Raw genomic sequence first — 24,187 nt, 5'->3', positions numbered from 1 at the left:
CCCACTAATGCTAATAAACTGAATAAGCAACTTCGCTCCTTTCAGACTTGGTTTTTTTAATCTGTGAAGTAAGAATAAAAATACCTGTAACACCGTTTCATGGGTAAGTTATGTTAAGCATCCAGCATACAATGATCAGATTATACTCAACAAATGAGTGGTAACTGACTGGAAGGGATTACAAACAGAGAGAGAACAGGTGACTCTTTGTTCATTCTATTCCCCGGTCCATACCCCTCCTATCCCATTCCTTTCCCCTCAAACATGCTCTTCTTAGGCTCAGAACAGGTCTCTCATAGTGTGTTCTCTCTGACTCCAGTACTGTGATAAAGATGGTCTTTCTCATTCTCTTCCTGGCTATACCCATTCTCCAGGGACAAGTCATTGTAAAGAGTGATTTTTATGTTCAGCTTTCCGGTCGTCTTTAAGGTATGTCTCTGTATTTGTGTGTATATAATATTAGCCTGGTCTTTCATGGGAGGCATTTAATCCATTTATATTTAATGTAGTATTTATATATTTGGCTTTTTAGCTACTTGATCTATGTACCTTTTTATATTCTCTTGTTGCCTTCATTTGCATTAATCTTTTGCAAGTTCATTATTTTCACTCTATGAACTTGTAAGTTATACATTCCTTTACTGTTCTTTTAGTGGTTACCCCAGAGATCACAACATAGATTATTACTGTCTAAAAAAACACAGTACTTCACCACTTTCCCAATAATGCTAGAACCTTAGAACATTTTGACTACATCCACTCTCTCCATCTTATGCATTATTGACAAATATTTTGATACTCATAAGACATTATTTTCATATCAGTATTGATTTATATTTATCTACGTGTTTACCTTTCTGTAGCTTATTATTTACTGTATTTCTATATTTCCATCTCTTAGTCAACATTGCCAGAGGTTTTAGTCATCTTTTCATAGAACCAGGTTCTTTACTTTGCTAATGTACTTTTTTGGTCATTACTTTCTTGTAGTTATCTCCTTTCTATGTTATTTTATTCTTTTACTTAAAAAATTCTCATGGGGCACCTGGGTGGCTCAGTCAGTTACGTGTGTCTGCCTTCGGCTCAGGTCATGATCTCAGGATGGAGCCCCAGGATGGAGCCCCATGTCGGGCTCTCTGCTCAGCAGGGAGCCTGCCTCTCCCTCTCTCTCTGCCTGCCACTCGCCTGCTTGTTTTCTCTCTCTCTCCCTCTCTGTGTCAAAATTTTTAAAAGATTTTATTTATTTATTTGACAGAGACACAGCAAGAGAGGGAACACAAGCAGGGGGAGTGGGAGAGGGATCTCAGGGTCATGAGTTCAAGCCCCGCATTGGGCGTGGAGTCTACTTTAAATAAACTAATTTTAAAAATTTTTAAAAATTCTTAAGTTGATCATCTAGCTCATTAATTTTTTAGCTTTTCCTGTCTTGTAACCCTCTAAATACCATTTTCACTGCATTCTGCATGTATTGATTAACAATATTAACATTTTGTTTTAGTTCTAAGTATTAGTAAGTCTGTATGTGATCTCTTCTTTAATACAAGAGTTATTTAATGCAAGAGTTTTTTATGTGGGCATTTTAAAGTCTCCAAACATAGTAACTTACAATTCTTGTTGTTGCAGGTTTTCAAATAAAATATATTGTGGTCAGAGAACATCATCTGTGTTATACACACTTGCTATTTGTTGAGACTTTACTACACTCTATAGTAGCAATTATTTTAAGTGTCTTATATCTGTTTGAGAACATATATTCTATAATTGTGAGGCATGGATTTTTACTCCCCATAATTATTAAATTGTGTTGTACAAATATGTATCCTTACTGGTTTTTCCATTTGCTCAATCTATCAATAACCGGGGGAGGTGTATTTAAGTGGATCACCAAGGTGATGGATTTGTCAATTCTCCTATTTAATTCTACCAATTTCTGGCATATAATCTGAGGCGACTTCGTTGAGCACATACAAATTTAGACCTATTATACTTTCCTGGTGGATTAAACTTTTAACTATGTAGATGCCTTACTTCTCATCATGCTTTTTGTATTAAAAAACTTTTGTCAGGGCACCTGGGTGGCTCAGCTGGTTAAGCGGCTGCCTTCGGCTTGGGTCGTGATCTCAGGGTCCTGGGATCGAGCCCCACATCGGGCTCCCTGCTCCGCCTTGGCGGGAGGCCTGCTTCTCCCTCTCCCGCTCCCCCTGCTGGCGTTCCCTCTCTCACTGTCTCTCTCTCTGTCAAATAAGTAAAATCTTTAAAAAAAAAAAAAAATTTGTCAATATTAAAATAATTCCCTTAGCTTCTTTAGGTTAGTATTCTCCTGGTAGATTCTTTTCATTCTTTTACTTTTAGTTGTTCATTGTTCTTATATTTTTGTGTGTCTTTGGTGTATAACCTATTGCTCCAACAGACTTTTGAGCTCACCTTAATAATCTCTTTTATTTAACCAATATTTTGTTTGTTTTCTTCACGTATTTGGGCTTTCTGAAACTTTTAGATGCTTATTTTTTGCCTTTCTTTGGACAATATGAGTTACTTCCCTACTTTTGTTTTTAAATTCTTATTTCTAATTTTCCCTCCACTATTTAGAATATTACTTACTCCATTTCTTGTAATGAGTATCCTTAATATTGCACAGTGCATACTTAATAATTTAATGTAATAATTTATTAGTGCATACTTAGTATCCAAAGTTAACCAACATCTTATAGCTTTTGTCCTGAACAATTCATGAATGCTAACACACTCAAATTCTGAGCACCCTAACCCAATTTACATGCTATTTCTATTCTCTAGTAGTTTGTCCAAATTAGAGTCGTTGTAGAAGAGGGCCTTTCAGAATATCTCCTCAGAGTTAAAGAAGGAAGCAGAGATCTTCTTCCTTTGTTTCTGGATCCAGTTTTCTGCTTTTGTATTGATGTTTCCCGGCTCATGGTTAACTTATCACTGTTTGGGTACTTTCTTCCAACTGCTCCCCAGCTCTTAGCCTTGAACTGCTTCTTGGTAGAGCTTTTGCAGAGATTCAGTAAATGAACTGAAGGTCCAAACAGTTGCTGTAGTCCTCTTGCTGAGATCGTTCCTTGGTAAGTAGTCTCTTGGACTCTTCTAAGGGATCATAAGATGTACAACTAATGGAGGAATAACAACTAATGGAGGAACCACAGATAAATGTGTCCAGAGCAGTAGTCTTACAGGAAACCCTGGGAATTTACAGTTTCAATGATCTTTCTGTACAAATGGCCTTTTGAAGCCTTTCATATTCTGCACGGATCATTACTAAGATTTATACTCTATTTAAATGAAGATTATTATTTTTCATACACCTTTGCAGAGGATTGGGTCTTTTTGCTTCAGCTACCTATTACTTCTGCTTCTGGAAGTCTTTATATAAGTTCTGTTCTTTAGCTCCCAGTTTCCACTGAAGAGCCCCTGTCCTTACAAATAATCTAGTCTGTGCTCTTTTTTAAAAAAATCAAATTGCATTCCCTCTTCTCCCTTTTTACCTGAAACTTCCATGAACATACACATACAGTAATAACAGGAACTGTTCATTATAGGATACCCTTACTTTTGCTGCCCTGACAAGAATTCTTTGTTTCTTCTTATTATTATTAAGGATAATTTACAATGACTGATATCTAAGGAGAGACCAAAACTTGTCCTTGCCAGCTTCTTAGGGCTTCCCCAAGGAGGAATCAAGTTATTCCACGTAAAAGGAGATGTGTTCATCAATGTGTCTGAGAACATTGAATTCTGCCAAAGCAGATTAGTGAGTACATGGGTAGGGCACCCATTTTTTGGCTCTTAGTCTGTTCCTCTCCCACAAATCAGATTAATGGGTCAGTTGGCCAACATCACTAGAAATTTAAGGAGACAGAAAAAAAATTTTATGTATATTTCTCTCAGGGAAAGTTATTGTGGCTGGAAGAAATACTTTGGTCAGCTGAGGGAGATCTTAGAGGTAAAACTAAAAAATATCTGTGTGGAAGACTACCAAATTATTCATGTACATGGCATATAATAATTCACTATTTCTCAGGACAGCTTTTGTCCTCCAAAACCATCACAGGGTCAGATTAACTCTCATCTGGGTTGATGTCCTTCCTGGGAGCTTGGTGAATTAAAATGGCTTAGGAAGGGGTGCACACTAGCTTATTTTCCTCATGCAAGGGGGCGATCTAGAGGTTGTTGCTCTGACATGAGGCTTGGAGTGAATGGTCTCTGCCAACTTTGCAGGACTCAGTGGGGTGTTTCCTTGTTCACCATTTTGCTGCACCGTGAAAAGAATGCATGTTCTATTAGATCCTTCTGTTGAGTTGGGCTCTGGAGAAAGCATTTTTTAGCTTGCTTTGGTTCTAGTACTTTGAAGTTAATCTACCAAATGAACTCTCCATGGGGTTCATCAGAGTTCACTAGATTCTGCTCTAGACTTTGAGGCCTAAGTTCCAGATAATAAAAATATATTCTGCCTTGATCTCTTTCCATTTATTTCTCTTGGGTAAGTGAGATGGAGAAGAGGCTGAATATTCCTTGGTTATTCCTAAACTAAATGGCCAAGAGCTCAAATATTATCATTTTAATTTCATAACTTGATTAGCTTGTGCCTTAATTTCCAACAATCTACCAATTTCCTTGAGTTGTTGATTTACAGTACTTTATAGCTTCCTCCAAATATTATCTTTAAAATCCTGCCTCTTCATTCTCCAGAAACTTTAATTTAGTACGGTATTCAAGAACACCAGTATTCAACTGTTTACAAAATCCTACAGGGAACCCCTTATGGGTAACCTGTGGCCCAGCACCTGCCCGTTCAGCTGTAGTCTCTTGCTCACTGCAGGTTCTTGCATAGGCCCTTCTGCTGCAAACCTCAGTTCTGCTCATGCTCAGGTTTAGAAGACAGTATGCCCCTCCATGAACCTCAGAAAATAAAGTATTTTATAAGCAAGCAGAGATTTAGTGTCAGCATATGAAACTTTGCTGGGGGATCGGGAATAAAAGAACTATTTGATGTTCCAACAAACTGGACCAGTCTCTCACTTTTCCTCATGTACAATTCTCTTGACAGTTTCTCACTTACTGCACTAACCAGGTAAATCAGTGAATAAAGTCACTGTTCTGTTAGAACAAATTTGCTCTGTTACCTCCAGAATTGTATCAGCTCCCATAACTGGTACGAGCTAGGAAAAATGATCTCTTGAGGCTGTATTTCACCCAGCACAAATATGCTTCGACTTCAGATCTAGGGTTCAGAAATGTCTGTCCATTGGGAGTGTCTTCTGCAAACCACAGGCATAGATCTTACCTCAGTATGCCATCTATTCGCTTTGGCTCTGCTAACCATGACCGGCCTCATGGAAAACTACTTTGTACTCTCTGATGTCTTTGTATGTATGACGTTCAGAACTATCTGGAACCTGAAGCCTTGGGAAGTGAGTAAAATGGAAAGTTCCAGAAACCAGGGAACGTGGCTGCCGGTGTTACATTTATTTATTCCATATGTGTGTATCTCCAGGACAATGACTGACTGGTATCAAAGCCAAACTGGTCAACTGGAGTATCATCACTGACCAAAATGAGAATTGCCTTGTTGAGCTGGTAGGGCTGAGGCCTTGTTATCCCGCCCATTTTCTCTGTACACACTGGCACATAATGGACTGAGAAACAGCTGAAGAAACCATGCACAGAAGACAATCTCCCTTCTCATGCTTTAATCCCATACCCTGTGCTCCACTTATGGAGGACGCTCATCCAGTCCTTGCCACTCCCACAAGCAGAGCAGGTGAGGTTTGTAATTATTCAACCTCATCTCCAAGGAACCTTTATCAGGCAACAGAGATCCTACTATCAGGTCATGAGATAATACTATTTAGTTCTTAATTACATAAAAATGAGATCACATAAGAAAAAGCAAACAACGCAATTACATGAAAGCCATTTACTCCTGGTAAATTCTTCAGGGTCCCAGGTGCTGGGGTTCATAATTTTCCCTGATATCAGAGAACCAAGGCGGGGATGACAGGGGCTGGGTGTCAGTATAGTCTTGATGGCCTTAGCCAGCAGCAACAGCTTTTAAAAATTTTGCTCCATAATTTGGTCTCAGGTCTTCTCGTGTTCTTCACATAAAGGAAGTGACCCAGTCAATCATGACTCTGTAATTACTATAGTACCTATGTAAGCTGACATGGTTCCAAAATCCCCTCACAAACCCATGTGAAGAGGGCAGGAGGGGTGGGCTTGTACACGTGTGGGAATGTAAATGATTTCATCATGGTTTAATTATGCTTTAACTGACTCCCCCAGCACCCAACTGTTGCGTCTCACTTTTGCAGAAGTGCTAGGGGCAAAACCAAGAGGCTGGTAGAACACTAAGAAGGGTGGGCAGGAGTATTCTAACAGGAAAGCACCCCACAAGGAAAGAGGCTTCTGACTAGGTCCTCCTTTCTAGCAGGGTCTGGCACCTGGTATTTTGGCAATGGATAAGGGAGCAGCCTGACAAGGTCCATGGGAAACAGCCTCGAGGTTTTCCCCCATCAGACACTTCTCCCATCTCTCCCCAGGATCAAAGGAAAGTGCATGGTGAAGAAGTGAACCAGTGAGAGATCTGTAGTTATCCCGTGAGTGTGTGGCAGAGCCATGAGGATGCAAATCTCCGGCCTTGAGTTCAGGGCTGTGTGCTTTAAGATTTGAGCCCAGTAAAGACAGAATCCTAGAGGCCGGTCCCTCACCATACCTAAAGGGCTGTCCTGGGCAACTTTATACTTGAGGCTGTGAAGCAGTCTTTAGGATACGCGACAGCCTATTTTGGGCAAAATATAATAACCACAACCTCGGAAGTCTTCTAAATCTCCTCCTTCACACCCATGAGGTAGAGGCAGGAACACTCCAGTCAAGGAGAAGCCTCCACCCAGGTTGTACTTTGGGCAAAAAAATCTCCTCAAGGTGTAGAAGAAGGTTGAGAGGTTCTGCCAGGGGGATTTTATTTAGCTGTGGGAAGAGGTGATGTAGATCTGGGCAAGTCAGGGAGACTCCCTGGAAAAGGTCTTCCCGAGCTGACAAGGGGCATCTCCTCGCCCGTCCCCGGGTGAGGGCTGAATGCAGACCGCCTCACACGGGAAGCTAGCTAGGAGGTCTTTTCTGAGTGGGTCCTCTGATGCCTGATTAAGTGATAGCCCCTGCTGAAGCTCTTTCCACAGGTGGGGCACGTGAACGGCTTCTCGCCAGTGTGGGTTCTCTGGTGCCTGACAAGGTGGTCCCTCCGACTGAAGCTTTTCCCACATTCGTTGCACCGGCAGGGCCTCACTGAGGCGTGTCCTCGCAGGTGCTTGGCAAACGCCGCGCTGTGGCTGAAGCACCGCCCGCACTCGCTACAGAGATACAGCTCCTCAGCGGCGTGCGTCTTCCGGTGTGCCAGATACCGCCTGTGGTCGCTGAAGTCCTCCCCACACTCTCCACACAGGTAGGGTTTGCCTCCGAGGTGGATTCTTTGGTGTGTTGTGAGCACAGACTTCTGGCTGAAGCTTTTGCCACAAATAGTACAGAAGAAGGGTTTTTCTCCTGTGTGTGTCCTCTGATGCCGGACAAGGTCTGAGGTCCAGCGGAAGTGTTTTCCACAATCGTCACATCTATAGGGTTTCTCAACAGGTGGAGTTCTCTCAGCCTGGACCAGAGAGGAGGTCTCATCCAAATTCTTCCGGTTTAGGGGAAATTTATAAGCAGTGCCCATTTTGTGAACCTTCTGGTGCCTGGCAAGATGCGAGCTGCGCGTGTAACTTTTTCCACACTCCATACATTTATAGGGTTTCTCTCCTGTGTGAGTTCTTAGGTGTCTAACAAGGTGGGAGTTACAAGTGAAACTTTTCCCACATACAGGACAGTCATGGTGTCTCCCTAACAAGGGGTGGATAGGCATGGTTTCCCGAAGATTCGATAAACTATTAACTTGAGAAATATTTGTACCAAATCTTCTTTCGTTAAGTCTATTTGGATCATCCTCAAAGACTATTTCCCAGTCTGGGGTCTGGTGGATTTCTGGATCTCCCAAAATAGATCTGTGTAGATCTTCCAAACTTAGATCTTCCTGCTCAAGATACTCTTCTTCATCTTCACTCCTATCTCCTGTAGAGAGGGTGAGAGGAGAACAGGGGAAATTATAGAGGGGATGATGCCTTCCACACAATGGCGGGATTTTTAAACTGTCTTGGGAAGGCAAGACCACACAGAGAGAAGCCCGTATTTCATAACTGCAGAGGCTGGGAAAGAAGGAAATAACTGGTCAACTGATTTCTGTCATGTGCCAGGCACTTTCTTATATGTTATCTCATGCTGTCGACAAGCCTTGGTGGGGACAAAGATTATTATCCTCATTTCACAAATGTGGACACTGAGGACCAAGAGTTTAAGTGACCTGCTTCATATATGACTACAGCTGCATTCCAAAGTTCCCATTTTTTCTCTTTCACCATCTTACATTACATATCCCTCACACGAATGATGGGAGGGGAAAGAGGAGGATGAGGACAGAAGAATTTGGCATTCAGAGGGAGACAGGGGTGATGGCCAACAGGTTAGAAGAACCAATGAGAGGGGCACCCCAGAGGGAGAGGGGAAGTGCCAGCTCTGTGGGGGAGATGCCTTTTGTCGTTCCTCACCTGTGTAGGTAAAACTCAGGATTTCTGGCTCTTGAGGCTCTTGAGGCTCTGGGATATCTGGGACCAAAGGCTCTTCCTCTCTAACGTGGGAGATCTCATCTAGTCTGGGGATTGGAAATGCTGCTCAAGAGAGGGAAAGCGGGACATTACGATTGGTTCAGCAATTCCCTGTGTTAAGAGCAGATCTTTGCCGTTGGGTAGACTGCAGAACAAATGGACAGCCCAGTCAGTGGATCCAATCTGGTCTTTTTAGCTTGAGCACCTCTCACCAAATCCTGCATATTTCATGCCCTTTGTCTGCGACTCGATAATCTAGGACCGCTAATGCTCCCTCTTTCCCCGTATTCAAGTAAGCAGATCAACTTCTACTGCTTGTTTCAAAACACACACACTACCTCAAATATACTAAAGCTATATATTATAATTTTATTCTCTTATTAGAAGCTTCCAACCACTTTCTAAGCATTTCCTCTTCCCTTTAACTTGGAAGGATATCGTCTTGCTTATAGCTCATCCTTCAATCTCACTGTGGGGGGCAGGCGTAAGAGAAGCATGGTGCATACAGTCTAAGATCTAAGACCCCCACAATTTCCAACAGGAGAAAGACCTCTGTGCTCAGAACACCCTAGAAACACTTGAAATTCCTTACACAAAGAGACCACAATTCCACAGTCTTCTTCCAAGACATATTCTCCATAGAACTCTTTCTGTGCGGGATCCAGATCGCTCCACTGGTCCTGGGAGAAGCACACAGCCACGTCCTTGAAAGTTACCAATCCCTGAAACGACACAGGCTTCAGTTAAAAAGGGGCGCTTCCTGGAGCCGCCCACTTAGTTCCTGGAATGAAGGTTACGCCCGGAGACAAAAGGAACACAGGACTCCGGGCTCCCTTCGGGAAATCTGTGGTACCCTCGGCTGCTGCTCCCCAACTTCCTATTTCCTCCTCTGGGCCCCCCGGTCCCACTGCTTTCTCTCAGGGCAAGCCTCTGCTCTTCTTCTTGAGCATATGGGTTAACATACAAGAAAAGTCTTAAAAGTCCTAATTAACTCCCTATTTGATGCCTTAATGCCACCTACATTTCTGCAAAAATTCACCTTTTCTGGAAAGCTCTCCCTAACTGACCTTCTCCAGGGACCCCCATCATCTACACGGCCGGCAGAGCACACACAGGCCCTTTTGCTGCAGCTAGACTACAATCTGAAACCACAGATGCTTCTTTTCCTTTTCTCTCCAGCCTCTAGCTTAGTTTTCGGGCCCTATTTTAAGGGATTCCTATGAGTCGTGGCCTGACTGAGTGCAGTCCTTGCAAGAGGACACCACACAATTTCAGAAATCATTTCTGCAGCAGTCAGCCATTCTTACAAATGACTATCAAGTTTACTCCTAAAAAAACCAAGAAACAAGCCTTCCTTCAGCAACTTCCAGGTTGACTGGAGAGTTCTAAAATAATCCTATTTTGTTAGTTCCTCTCTCTGGGCAGTGGCAAATAAAGAGGCTCTGGAGCCTGCAGATCCAACTGAGACTATGATAATTCATCCCATTCGATTCAACTCCTGCTGCGGACACGTCTAGAACTGAGAACTTAAGTTGGCGAAAGGAGGCTGCAAATTTGTGTCCTGTCTGACCCGTTCAGTATACAGCTAATGCCTGATGGTTCTTCAAATTCTCTGAGGCACAGAGGGAAACTAGAGCACACCTGTGAAAGAGCAGTAAGAAGGGCAACCATCTCTGGGTTTCCAGTGTTCCTCTCTTCAGGAAGCTCTGGGTCCTGGGACACTGGAACCTCTACGACGAAAAGAATGCGGAGATCAGCAATATGCAGTGTGCCCATGTAAGTGGCCAACAGCCGAGTGGCTCTCATGCTCTTTGGTAGGAATCAGGAAACTGGCCCAAGGGCAGCTCAAATCATCCCAATGCCACCATCTGGAACACTACTGAAATGCCAAGAGAACAACCACGGATAAAGCTCGGCCCAGTTTCTGGGGGACTCTAGCTAGTACTGTCTCCTCTCAACATCCTGGATTCTGTGATTTATTCCCACTATGCTCCACACCTAGCCTCCTTAGTAGAGGGGAAATATCCCCCTTCCCACGCTCTGCCCGTCACAATGCCCCGCTTCTGCTGAGGCTTCCCACCGCTCTCCTGCAGGGGCTGGAACTCCAATTCATGGCACAGGCTCTGCTCTTCTGGTGGCCCCAGATCGGGGCTCTGTATGGTCTCCTCACGGGACGCCTCGGGAGTCGAGGTCTGCACAGGGTTCTGCAGCTCACTAGGTGACTCGGGCTCTGCTTCCGGATGCACCGTCTCCTCTGACAGGACTTCCTGGCCATGAACATGGACAGTCACCTGGGAATAATTCCAATTTCCAGTCAGCATGGAGTCAAGAGGAAAGTCTCGGTTGACATCAGGGCTTATTTTCGGAGAACCTGCCAACAGAAACACTCCCAAAGAGTCCCAGATGAGGAGGGGAATCTCCGGTTCCATTGGGGCACGCAAGAGTTGTTGCAGGTTATCCTCACCAGGACAAGGCAGGGACGTTTGGATACTGCACAGCTTCCTTACTCCCCTCAACCCTGCCCCTGTCACCCAGGGCTCTAAGACACCCATCCTTCCCATCTCTACCTCTCCCACCTGTAGCTCTCTCCTTGTTGTTTTTGCTTCCCTGTCTTATGGTCCTGGGGGAGGGGGAGTGACTGAGAGTCTAGAACTTTTGAGGAAGTCACAAAATTGGCCTCCCCAGGAACTGGAGGTTCGACAGCCAAAGAAAGGAAAACCAAAACCATATGACCCTTGAGTGCTGAGATCCCTAAGATGGTCCCTAGGCAGGTGTTTCAAAAACCAGAAAGTCACACTCACTCACTCACACAAACACACGCAAACACACACCTCTGCCCCTTATGGATCTAGGTGCAACTTGAAAGCACAGCCAATTAGTTTTAAAGGGTAAATGATGGGGGCCCTGTATGCCCTACCCCCAAATCCATCCTTCCAGCAAACAAATAGTCCCCCTCCACATCACATAGATCAGGACTCCCCCTCCTCACCCACCGCCTTGGTCTCCTGGGTTGTTTCTGCAAACCCTCCACCAGCGTCACCGCCTCCTCGCCACTCTCTGGCCGTTGGCCCCGCACCCAGCTCTGCAGTTCTCCAGGCAGGACGGTAAGGAACTGTTCCAGCACAAGCAGCTCTAGGATCTGCTCCTTTGTCCGCCTTTCTGGCCTCAGCCACTGATGACAAAGTTCTCGCAGTCGAATGAGAGCTTCTCGAGGGCTTGCGGCTTCCTGGTAGCGAAAGCGCCGAAAGTTCTGGTGTGAGGTCTCGAGCACAGGGTCATCTCTCTGTAAGACAGACTCTGGCCTACAGGTGAAATCATCTTCCAATTTCACCATCAGAATTCCCTCTTCTTCCCAAAGATCCTGGTCCTCTGGTTCCAAGGCTGTAGCCATTGTTTGGCTCTCGGGGGGGAGGGGTCTCACACCATCTAGAGCTCACACTGTCATTAGCCCCCAGTCTCAGCCTGGGCACCTCAAGGAGTTTCTCCCAAGGGACCTGGGGCAGAGAAGTAGAGACAAACATCAGTATAAGCATGAGATTATACACAGGGAAAATAGTTCTGAGTTCACTCATAATCCCGCACACATAACACTTCCTTACACTATTAAATCCCCTGCCCTCAATCTCCACAACCATCAGCTATAAATAGATTTGGCTGAAATCGGATGATCTATGCCTCAAGTATGTTCTCTTACCCCTTGTCCTTGGCCAGGTTCACACCCCATAGAGAAACAGAAAAAAACTGCATCTCTTCTTCAAGAACCCTGTGAACCTGCAAGGAGAATGGAGAGGACCACGGACGCTGCTCATGGCCTGCTAGAACACGTGGTACTGACCACGTCACACACACGTTTACACACACACCAGGAGAAGAGACGCATCCGCCAGGCTGAAGCAGATGGGGAAGCCTTTATAAAGGCTCATTCAAACTGAATTAAACTCAATATGAATTCCTCTGTAAAATGGGGACTCTCAGAGATTTGAGGGGCAAATTGTGTGAGGTAACAGTCAGGAAAGCCCCTTATACAGCGGCAGGCGCACAGGCACCCCTAAGAGCAACCTTCCGCTTATTAAGATATCTTAATGGGAAGACCTCCAGACCCTCAAACCCAAGTGTTCAAAACTGAACTCATTCTGCTGACTCCCAAATCCACCCCTCTTCCCAGGATCCTGTCTTGGCTGAGATCATCACTAGCTAAGTAAACACTCAACTTTGTAATCTTTAGACTCAATTCTGATTCTTTCCCATTGCTTACAGTCCATTAAACCAATTCTACCTCGTAAGCCTCTAAATCTCTTTCCTCCTCTTTGCCACAGACCGCTTTAGTTTGGGCCTTCAGCTCTCGCCTGGACTATTGACCTAACTTCCTAACTGGGATCCCTGCGTACTCGACCATGAGTAAAGGGCAGCATAATTATGGCGAAGCTTTTGCAAAATAAGTATCGCTCAACACTCTTGTGGATACTTGGGATTTAGTCAATGTAGGCAACTCTATCTTTAGAAATGCTGCATGTGGTCCTGATGCGTGTGATGGTGGAGGAACACCTAGGGCGTGTAAGGTAAGGAGTGAGTCTGGTGTCAGGGGTTAAATCTGGGCTGTACCGTTTAGTAGGTGTGAGGCCAGAGTTAAGTTCCTATGCTCCCTATGCCTGTTTCCCCATCTGTGGCATGGAGGTAAGGATGGTATCCATCTAACAGCGGGACTATGAGGATTAAACATATCACCCTCTGTCAAGTGCTCAGAAGAGCAATGGCAACCCAATGTTAACTATCTTTCTAAATTATAGTCCCAACTGCACCGCTCAGCATTTAAAAATACTTCTGTTAGGGCGCCTGGGTGGCTCAGTTGGTTAAGCGACTGCCTTCAGCTCAGGTCATGATCCTGGAGTCCCAGGATCGAGTCCCACATCGGGCTCCCTGCTGAACAGGGAGCCTGCTTCTCCCTCTGACCCTCCCCCCTCTCATGCTCTCTCTATCTCATTCTCTCTCTCAAATAAATAAATAAAATCTTTAAAAAAAATAAAAATAAAAATACTTCTGTTAGTAAGATCAGCTATAACATCCTTGGCATGGCACATGAAGCTCTTCACCATCAGCCCTCAGTTGATTTTTCAAGCCTCATATCCTCCCCTTTGCTGGGTTATCATGGAGCTATCATGGGTGCATTGCTGATCTTCCAATCGAAAGGGGGTGTCTTTTCAGGACACCATGCCTGTAGGAAGGCTGTTCCTTCTAAATGCAATGTTCCCACCCCCCACCTCCAATGCTGCACGGTGTGTTCCATTTCTTCACATGGCCCCCTCTTCTTCATTCCTATGATTTACACCCTAGCTCCTTATCAGTTCTTGTCTGGATTACTCCAACTGCCTCCAATCCTGAGCCACCTGCCTCCAGGTTTGTTACCTTCAAGTTACCAAGAACAGTATCACAAGAGTGACCGGCACTCTTGGCAAATGTGATCATGTCCCTTCCCTATTTAAGATCCTCAACCATTCCTTGGTCCTGTAAGTGAAAAACAAACTCCTAAGTATTATAGATTAGGCAGACTTTCCTTTCGCCCTCCTCTTCAATCCTTCTGAACACACGCAGCGCGCGCGCACGCGCGGACACACACACACTGCGTATCCCTGTGAAGCACACACAAATCCCATCTCTTTGGCTTCAGAACATGTTGTTCCTTCTGAGTCTTTACCCTTCATTAGGTGAAACTTTACTTCTAAGACAGCTCAGACTTCATGTTTTCTGAGATGTTTTCTTTGATCCCGTTCCCCTTACCCTTAAAATGGTGAGAAATCACTGTGCTTCTGCAGCCACGTGGGCACACCTCTATCACCACGTCTGTGGTATCGATCCTGGGATACCGCGATACAGCCACTCGTTAAGCTTCCTATGAAACACCTTCAAGTTTCCAACATGCATAATAAAGTGCACAGTAAGGGAATTTAAATGAATAAACTAAAGTTTTCTTCCTCTTTTTTATCAGGAAGAATCCATCTTTCCCTCCATTGTTTCTACACTCTTTTTTATTCACTGATCTTGTTAATCCTTCCTTCTAAATGTCTTTCCAATTCATCCATCTCATCTCCACTTCCATTCCCCTGGTTGAGCCATTATGAACCACTGAAAGGTATCAGTAGGACCTTTTAAAAACATGACCGTCTCCTACACCACACTGGTATGTAACGGACACTTGTATGTTGAATGAATGACTTTGTTCAAGTCACCCCTAGTCTTCCCAGTCCTGCCCCCTCCAGACCCCTCTCCACATGCAACCTGAAGGGTTCTTCATTTTTCAGTCTTTTGGGGCCTCATTACCTCAGCCTCAGATCTACCTTCAAGGTTAACGATCCGCTCTTAAGAGCTGGGTCTAATTAGATGCTGCCCATCAAACTGAGTTTAATTTCAATGACCCTATTATTTATTTTTATTAACTGTATCTCAAATGCCTTTTCATTCATTCATGCTCTTATTTCTCTTCCAGTAGCCTCAAATATCCACTACCTACTTTCATAGTCTGCTTTACAGAGTTCCCTCATTTCTCGGTCTTTATGTGGTAATTGTCCCACCTACTCAATCTGCAGTCTCTACCCCATGGTGGTCTGTTTCCTACACGGTTTGTGGTTTTTAAAATGTTATGCCTATCTTCAGTGAGACTGTTTTCTTTGGGAGTTCTGAGAGAAGACAGAATCGATAAAGAGTCTTTTGGCTTAATGAAGGGATCTCAATCATCTTCAAAGTCTGAGAACCCATGCCCAGGAAAGCAGACTAGAAGCTCTCCTTGTTTCCACGGAGGACTGGCTACCAGAGATTGTCTACTATGGAGTCTATAAAGTCTGCATTGACAGAAGCATTCCTGCTCTTGCTCTCCAAAGACAAAGGAACAGTTTTACCCTAATGCTGGCCCACATAAAACCTGCTGTTTCTAAATCTGCTTCAGAAATCATCAATTGAGGGGCACCTGGGTAGCTCAGTCGTTAAGTGTCTGCCTTCAGCTCAGGTCATGATCCCAGGGTCCTGGGATCGAGCCCCGCATCAGGCTCTCTGCTCTGCAGGAAGCTTGCTTCTCCCTCTCCTGCTCCCCCTGCTTGTGTTCCCTCTCTGGCTGTCTCTCTGTCAAATAAATAAAAATAAAATCTTTAAAAAAAAAAAAGAAAAGAAAAAGAAATCATCAATTGAGGTTTCCATTGCTTGTTTTGGATTTACTTTGGCAGCTCAGGAAGAGATGAAGGCAAACAGATCAGCAATAGCGCGATGAAGGGCAGAAGAGGAGTCCCTGGTGGGGCGAGGGATGGGAAGGAACCGGAGGCAGGCGGTGCAGTGAAGAAAACTGGGTTAGGTATCCAAGGATGTGTGTCCTAGCCCCACACCCTCAAGTAACTGGAGCAGCTCTAAGGGTTCCATGACATAACACACACAAGAGCCCTTGTAAAGGGGAAAGCCCTCTGCAGAGAACTACTCTCCTAACTCACAGGATTAGCTGAGCTCTGTGAGCTTATGAACTAAAATGTGCTGTGCAAATGTCAAGTATTAGAAACAGAAAACGGACGTTGTTTCATTCTAGGTTCCTGGGATATGCTACACTGCCAAGTCTGCCTGCAATTTGTTGCCCTTGGCATTCTAATACCTTCCCTCAGTGTCTGTCCTTGGAAGGGTTCCACAATGAGAGATAAAACTGAAGAGGACTATATAGAGAGACTGAACCCAGGCCAGGAAGAGAAAAAGACTTGGTTCCAGAAGGCTCTGAAACAATGTCTGCAGAAAAGCTTCAGAAGCCTAGGGATGGGTGCACTCCATGACCTAGTCTCTTTGAGTAAGTGTTTCTAGGATGTATGGAGCAGGACTGGGGAGATGTGGAAAAGGTAAGAGCTTTCTCCGGTCTTTGGTCCAACTACCTCTGACCCTTATCTGAATGTGTCACATGCCAGTGAAGGCCGAAACTGCATTCTATTGACAAGAACAGAAAACTGCAGGCATTAAAAGGATATATGGTTCTCTACCTTAAAATATGACTACTTGGGGAGAGCTTTCTGGATCCTAAATGACAAGGTTTGTGGTCATATAGTATCTACCCAGTAGAGAGAGACTGATCTATTTACTGGCAAATAATCTTCAGTAGTGATCAGAGAGGTTCAAATGATTATGTTTAGCAGATACCTATTTCCCTTCCTGCCCCCAATTTTATTTTTTACCCTAATGCTGCCCCATAACCTGGAAATCTAGGTAGGTCTGTTCTCTGGGGTTAACCAAACCTTCCAACTGCTCTTCTCATTGTTCTAGAATAGAAATCAACTAATAAAAATTGTTAACTGCCCTGTTCTAATGCTGTATTCTTCTTTTTTAGAGAGGGAGAGGGAAGAGAGAAAGGATGGGAAGGGGTAGAGGAGGAGGGAAAGAGAGACTCTCAAGCAGGCTCCACACTCAGCATGGAGCCCAACACGGGGCTTGATCTCACGATTCTGAGACGAAATCAGTCTGTTACCCAGAGGTCCCGCTGTCTTCTTCTTTAAAACTAAAGATTATCTGGTATGATCCTTCTACTGGAAAGATGATCTTTTATGGTTAATTATCCTGTATACAAGTGTTCATCCATGCTTTCCACATAATGGTTCAGGGCTTTGGAGCCCTGAGTTTGAATCCCTCTCCTCATTTACTGGCCACGGGACACTCCCTGTCTTGGTCTCATTTTCAAAATGTGGCTACACTACCTCCCTCCCATGGTTGTTTTAAGGAGTAAATGAAGTAACGTATAGAATCACTGCAGCAGAGAGCCCAGTACAGAGTAGATGCTCAATAGATTTTGTTCTCTTTCCTTCAAAGTGCTTTAAATCCTTTTGGGAAGAAGGCAAGATTTAAATGATAAACAGGCAAACAGTCCTTTATTTCATTCATCGTCATTCCAAAAAATTTTAAATGCACAGGAAAAATCTTGGCCTGTTTACTGTTATATCAAAAGTAAAGTGTTAAACTGAAAGAAGAGTCCTTGCTTTGAAAGACTTATCAGCTAAGATTAAGAGCCTTGGAACACAGATGGGATGGAACCTTCCAGCCAAGTTCTCCTGCCCAAGTCCTATCAGTGGCGCTTCTCCTTACCATGGTTGCAGTCCTGTCTCCTCCCTCGAACTGGGAAGAGGCAATCTGGGGCAAGCCCAGTTAGTATACCTACTAAGTCCCTTGAAAACTTAACCCAGAAGGCTGGAGAAATGAAAGGGAAGGCATTCGCTGACTTTTGGCCTTCTAACAAATCATGATTAGTATGCTTCAAACCATGTTTAAAAACTTTTATTTTTTTAAGATTTTATTTATTTATATGACAGGGAGAGAGAGACAGCGAGAGCAGGAACACAAGCAGGGGGAGTGGGAGAGGGAGAAGCAGGCTTCCTGCGGAGCAGGGAGCCCGATGCAGGGCTCAATCCCAGGACCCTGGGATCATGACCCGAGCCAAAGGCAGACGCTTAACGACTGAGCCACCCAGGCGCCCTAAAAACTATTTCTTTAAAATATTTTTGTCGGGGCGCCTGGGTGGCTCAGCTGGTTAAGCGTCTGCCTTTGGCTCAGGTCATGATCCCGGGGTTCTGGGATCGAGCCCCGCATCGGGCTCCCTGCTCAGCGGGGAGCCTGCTTCTCTCTCTCCCTGTCTGCTGTTCCCCCTGCTTGTGTGCTCTCACTCTCTGTCAAATAAATAAACAAAATCTTAAAAAAAATTTTTTTGCCATTTACATCTTTCCTTCATTAGATTCAGCATAAAATATCTGAGTAGCAAGGGGAGAAGTGGCTCGAAGCTTATTACAATAGGATTCAAAGAAACAGGGTAAGTCGGAGTGAGGGGGAAGACAGGAAGAAATAAACCCAGAGGCTAAATAAGTAGTGGCGGTGGGTGGGTGGTACAGGGAAATCAAGGGAAAGCCAAGACACGAATATCTTTTGCCCTGAAATTCTGCAGACTCTGTGGTTAGGATCAAGGTATAAAGTGGGTATAAAAATGTCATTGGGAGTAAATGTAAACACAAATAATGTGAAATAAACTATAAAAACCGTTAACAATTCACTTTATTATTTTTTTTTTAAAGGTTTTATTTATTTGACAGAGAGAAAGACAGCCAGAGAGGGAACACAAGCAGGGGGAGTGGGAGAGGGAGAAGCAGGCTTCCTGCGGAGCAGGGAGCCTGATGCGGGGCTCGATCCCAGGACCCTGGGATCATGACCTGAGCCGAAGGCAGACGCTTAACGACTGAGCCACCCAGGCACCCCACAATTCACTTTATTTTTAATTAATGTTTTTCTAGGTGTGTATCACAGGCCCAGGAGGCAGTGCTGGATGTTGGTAGTTCTGCCTTTGGAAGTAGGTGATCTGTGTTCTACCTTCTCAAGATGTGTCATCTGGGAACTGGGAATGACTTTCCACCTAAAGGCAGAGAGCTGGATCATCTTTTGAGAAACCATCTTGCTTTTTGATGGTGATAGAGGGGCTTCGAGAGGAACAAGGATACAGTGCTTCTTTATTGAATACCTAGGCCATGATGTATTAGCCTAAGATGGTGACAGGCATTTACTCAAGACTTCAGATGGGCTAGAGGCCACAGACAGATTTTCAAGTCCAGAATTGAGTATCTGGCCATCCTGATGATATTGGTTAACGTTCAACATGAAGCTAGGCTTTTAAACCTTAAGGGTGACCTAGAGGTGGTCAATGGCTTAAATAAAGCAGGTCAATCTATACCCCTCAGTTTAAAACAGAACATCACAAATGAATCTGAAGTGGGAAAAGGGCACCCTTCAAACCTGACACCCACCCTGATGACGGTGGCAGCTTTCATGTGGCAGGCAGAGTTAAACTAGCTGTACCTAATTCATTACTACGATGAACATGGTCAATGCCAATCATATGGACAGTCAGAGGAACCATTATTTAGCGAAAAACAACAGGATAATATATTTTATAACTAGAGACTGACCTGAGGAGTAAACAGGGATAATTCAGAACAGTCAATTCAAGAGTCATGTATTATGGCTTGTTTTATAACTGATATTGCCAAAATACTCTTTGCTTTGTGTCTAGATGACTTCCTTCTGGCATTGCCCGAGGCTCCCTCGCTTATGATGAGATGATAAAAGATGGGACCCATGCCTATGGGACCAGAGGAATCAGAGGAGCAGCAGTCTCCACTGCAGATTAAATCATGGTACAAAGAGGGCCGCCTGGGGGGCTCAGTCGTTAAGCGTCTGCCTTCGGCTCAGGTCATGATCCTGGAGTCCCGGGATCGAGCCCTGCGTCGGGCTCCCTGCTCCGCGGGAAGCCTGCTTCTCCCTCTCCCATTCCCCCTGCTTGTGTTCCTTCTCTGTCAAATAAATAAAATCTTAAAAAAAAAAAAAATCACGGTACAAAGAGTAGAAGGCATCCCAGGATGGCAAGGACCTCTTTATTCATTTTTATATTCTAAGTGCCTAACACTTTGTCAGATGCTTGGTAGAAAAGACGCTCAGTAAAACGTGTTGAATTTTATTAAGCTATTTCTCTTACTCCAAGTTGGATACGGATGCACTAAAATTCAGAATCAGTGGGTGCCACGGCTTTGGTAATAAATCTCTCACAGGGACAGTTATAGGAATTTGGCATTGGCATTTATCCCAATCGCCTGGGAGAATCCGGTGGCACAGCCATATACTGCTTTACAATGTGGCACAGGACTAGTGGAGAAAGACTTCCTCAAAGGGAAAAGAGAGCAGGGGATATGATTATTCATTCTACAAATATCTACTGAGCATCAATTGTGTGTGCCACACAAACCAAGGTCCAGGCGGAGAAAGAAGAAAAAAGCACTGGCTCTGACCTTAAAGAATTTAATAAGCAGTTAAGTAGCAGGAACTTTAACATATACTAGCAATTTGTAGCAAAAACCTAAATATGGATATAAGCTATATGGTCAAAACGGAAGCTCCTATCAAGAGAATTAAGAAAATCAAGGGGAAAATTCATCAATATTTCATCTTCCACTTGGCATAAGATCACTACGATTTGGAGGTTTGTTTTTTTTTTTTAAGTACGCTTTCTTAATTTTAAAAACGAAAGAACTCAGACCTAAGTGGTTAAATTATCCATACAAGATCATATTACTAGTTTCTAACACAGAAGTACACACACAGGTCTTTTGATCCCCCAAACCACTGCACCGTTTATGTGAAGGAAACTGGCCAAAGGCAGTGGTTCTCAGTGTGAGAAACCCAAACCAGCAGCGCAAGCATCTAAAAACTTGTCAGAAATGTGCAGACTTTCAAGCCCGGGGCCCAGACCTATTATCAGAAACTCTGGGGGTGGGCCCAGCAATCTCTTCCACAAGCCCTCCCTTCAGGTGCTTGAGAAGCATGATAAGTTTGAGAGCCAGTACCTAAGGCAAAGAAAGTAAACTTGAGGTTCAAGCAGAAAGCATCCAACTTTTCCAGTGCTGGCCAAATTTACAGGAAGGTTTGCAAAAGTCAAAAGAGTCTAGGACTGTTTTATGCCTGTGCAAATTAACTGGAAAAAAATGTAAACCTGTAACTTACCTCATCTGTATAGTTTGTAATGCCCAAGAGTCCCTCACATCGTAGTAAACCTTGCTGTGCCCTTGAAATGACTGTCTACTGCAATATAGTATTTAAAAGAGTGCAAAAGGGGTACAGCTGGAGGAAAAAGGGGGAAAGATTATGAATCCCAGGTATTTGGTCCTAAGAGGAAAAATCCCCTTCCTCCCACCAACCCTGCCCACCCTCTTATACTAGACTCTATCAGCAGAAAGTTACCCAAGACGAATGGCCACAAACCCTAACTGCTTGGTTGTCACATACTTCCCACCAACATGCCTCCCAATGGCTTCCTCACAACCTTTCTGAAGTGGCTTTCTGGATCAAGGCCCAGGGGGTGACTTGGAAGAGAAGCTGGGAGAAGGGAAGGGGGACTCCACGAGCTTTCTGTGGCTCCTGAGTCAGGCTGCCCTGGGTGTCACCTGCAGTGTGTGGACAGAGAAAAAGCAACGGTTCTCACCCTAACCTCCGAGTGAGAGCCTGAATGTGACAGTGCTCTCCAGGACCAAGGTGGTCAAAGAACAGCTAGGCCTAGGAGCCCACCTTTGGGGTGGTCAGTACAGGGACCAAGGCAGACAGGGAAATCAAAGCGCCTGGGAGACAAGAATCTCCAATGCCAGAAAAATAAAAATTGGGCTGACCCCTGAGAGAACACAGAATATCCATGGCATACAAACTAACAAACTTCTGGTCAAACCAGACAAGCAGCAGAGGCCTATATACTCCTGCTGTGGGTAACGGTGGTGTTCAGAAGTGCCAAAACTGGCTGTGAGGGGTTGGGGGGGGAGGGAAGTTGCAAGTGGAGACAGAACCTACTAGCTTGAGGGGAAGCGTGGGGTCGGTCACAGTGGCAGCTGAAAAGCCACAGGCCAGACGGTATCCAAGGGTGATAAGATCACGGGTGACTGTATCTGTATGTGGGGGGGTGGGGGTTGGTGGTGGAGAGAGATGGGGCTTGTCTGGGCCGGGAGCCTGCGGAGGATGGGGGGGAGCGGGGGGTAGCTCTTGAACAATCTGAAAGACCGGGTGAGAAAAAGCTAGGGGAAATAAAGGGGCCTAGACCACTCCTCCCTCGGTGCCGGGGGGCCACTTGGCGCGGAAGCAATGGGAGGTACGAACTAACTGCGTTTCTACAGGCCTCAGGAGGGGGCGGAGGGCGGTGGCTGCACCGAAAGAAGCCCGGAGCGCCATCTACGTCCCCAGAGGTTCGAGCTCCGGCCACCAGGAGCCCCGGGGACCACAACGCCCAGACCCCCTCACTACACCGCCGCCGCCCCTTCTTCCAGGACAGTGAGATTTCCCCACGATCTGGGGGGGCGGGGTCTCAGACCTCTCCCCCTCTTCCCCGCCCTGCCCGGCTCAACGCGATCCGGCCCGGCCCGGCCCGGCCCAGCCCCTCAGCACTCACGGCTCCGGCAGCTCCGGCAGCTCCTCCCCTGCCCCGGCTTCTCCCCCACCCACTCCCGGCCGTAGCAGCGCCGCCGGATCCGAGCCGCGCGGGGCCTGGCGGGTCGGAACACGTGGGGCCTTTGCGCCCGGAACCGGAAGCTGGGCTTCGCCCCGCCTCCTCGCGGCGCTGGAGCCGCTCTAGGCAGCGGGAGGTTTGGTCTCTGTGCGCTCCGCGCGGGTGGAGGCTCTGATCGCCGCGGGGACCCAGCGCGGAAAGCCTCAGGCCATACCGCTTCCGCCCGCCCCTCCTGCAACCCGGGGCCTTCAGTTTACTCACACACCTGTTTCACCGCTTTTGATCTCTGCTTTGATTTTGGAGTCTGTAACTCTACTTGTTTTTCTTGATTGTCCGCGAAGCGGGGTAGCAAGGAGAGCCGTTTGGGGTTTGGCTCTTGCATTCACCAGCAGTTGTGGGGCCTCAGGCAAACCCCTCTACCCCTCTAGAGTTCAGTGTGCTCTTCTAAAATGGGTGTAATAATACCCTTGCTCTGAGAGCTAAGGGATACATTGCATGCGAACTCCTTGGAACGTAGTAGGAGCTTAGTAAGAGAATAGTTATGGTATCCTGTTCTCTTCGGTTTTCCTTGGAGCATGTCTTTGTGTTTCGTTAAGACTGACCTCCCTGATCTCATTTGTTCAGTTTGTCTCAGTCAGTGATCTCTCCTATTTTCCTTTTTATTCTCCCTGTCCCTTGAACCCCCTAAGTCACCCCTCTCCACGTGCCATGGGAGGGCCTTCTCTCCCCCCAACTATGTCTTACACGTTTCATTTTAATAGGACACATTGCTGGGATCAGTCTATTGTGTTTGAAGCCAAGGTACTCGTTACTTTTGATGGAGGGGCAGGAATATACGGTTCGTGAAGGTCTACTGTGTGCCAGATGTTCTCATTATAGATTTCATTTAATATTTTCAAATATTAAGTTCATAAATGATACATAAATGTTTTTCTAAACATTGCAGATAAAGTTAATGACCTTTTACTAATCCTGGCTTCCTCATCTATCTCACCAAACGTTTATTCTTACGTGTTTACCTTACCTTTTCTATACTTTTACATACAATATACATATATATTCATAGAAATCATATAATATTATTTTGTGTGCATATGCATATATGTGTGGGTTCATGTTGGATTCCTTGATTTGCTATTTTCTCCTAGTATTGGGCCTTGGAGACCTGTTCATAGTACATACAGATCTCCCTTATTCCTTCTGCTTTTTGCATAACATTCCATTATGTGACTAGCCATTTCCCTATGGGTAATATGTGTTGTTTATAATTGTTACTCTCACAAACAATGCTATAATAAACATCTTCTTCATGCATACATGCAAATGTTACTCTGGGACAAAGAAAAAATGTTGCTGGGTCATAGGTTGTATACATTCAATCAATACTACCAAATTATCTCCCCAGAGACTGCACCAATTTATGATCTTAACAGCTGTATATGAGAATGTTTTCCCCCCA

General features: G+C 45.1%; 1 protein-coding gene across 5 annotated transcripts; it reads right to left on the bottom strand.

Annotated features, from left to right (window-relative positions):
* Nucleotides 1-5,849: 5,849 nt before the first annotated feature.
* Nucleotides 5,850-22,797, bottom strand: ZNF202 (zinc finger protein 202). Of its 5 annotated transcripts, XM_078058828.1 has the most exons (9): nucleotides 22,672-22,797; nucleotides 21,246-21,362; nucleotides 12,400-12,476; nucleotides 11,695-12,199; nucleotides 10,786-10,996; nucleotides 10,347-10,435; nucleotides 9,298-9,427; nucleotides 8,649-8,768; nucleotides 5,850-8,115 (listed from the first exon to the last, which is right to left on the bottom strand). In XM_078058828.1, the coding sequence occupies exons 4-9, from the start codon at nucleotides 12,094-12,096 to the stop codon at nucleotides 7,121-7,123; spliced, it is 1,947 nt and encodes a 648-aa protein (XP_077914954.1). In that variant the 5' UTR covers nucleotides 12,097-12,199; nucleotides 12,400-12,476; nucleotides 21,246-21,362; nucleotides 22,672-22,797; the 3' UTR covers nucleotides 5,850-7,120. The 5 variants fall into 5 exon arrangements, with proteins under 5 accessions (XP_077914954.1, XP_035937620.1, XP_035937624.1 ...); XM_036081727.2 differs by lacking the exon at nucleotides 12,400-12,476; XM_036081731.2 differs by lacking the exons at nucleotides 21,246-21,362; nucleotides 22,672-22,797 and adding an exon at nucleotides 15,664-17,961.
* Nucleotides 22,798-24,187: the final 1,390 nt, after the last annotated feature.

Source organism: Halichoerus grypus, chromosome 11 (assembly GCF_964656455.1).
Source record: "Halichoerus grypus chromosome 11, mHalGry1.hap1.1, whole genome shotgun sequence".
Lineage (NCBI taxonomy): Eukaryota > Metazoa > Chordata > Mammalia > Carnivora > Phocidae > Halichoerus > Halichoerus grypus.
Note: the sequence above shows the minus strand (reverse complement) of the source record. Positions and strands in the feature narration are given on the sequence as shown.

Bases quoted from the DNA above. Each gene is read 5' to 3' on its own strand.
- ZNF202 (XM_078058828.1), bottom strand. From the start codon at position 12,096: ATGGCTACAGCCTTGGAACCAGAGGACCAGGATCTTTGGGAAGAAGAG. The intron at 10,997-11,694 runs GTGAGGAGGGGG...AATTATTCCCAG, and splicing joins CCAGGAGACCAAGGCGGTGG to GTGACTGTCCATGTTCATGG. The intron at 8,116-8,648 runs GTGAGGAACGAC...CCCTCTCTACAG, and splicing joins CCTGAGTTTTACCTACACAG to GAGATAGGAGTGAAGATGAA.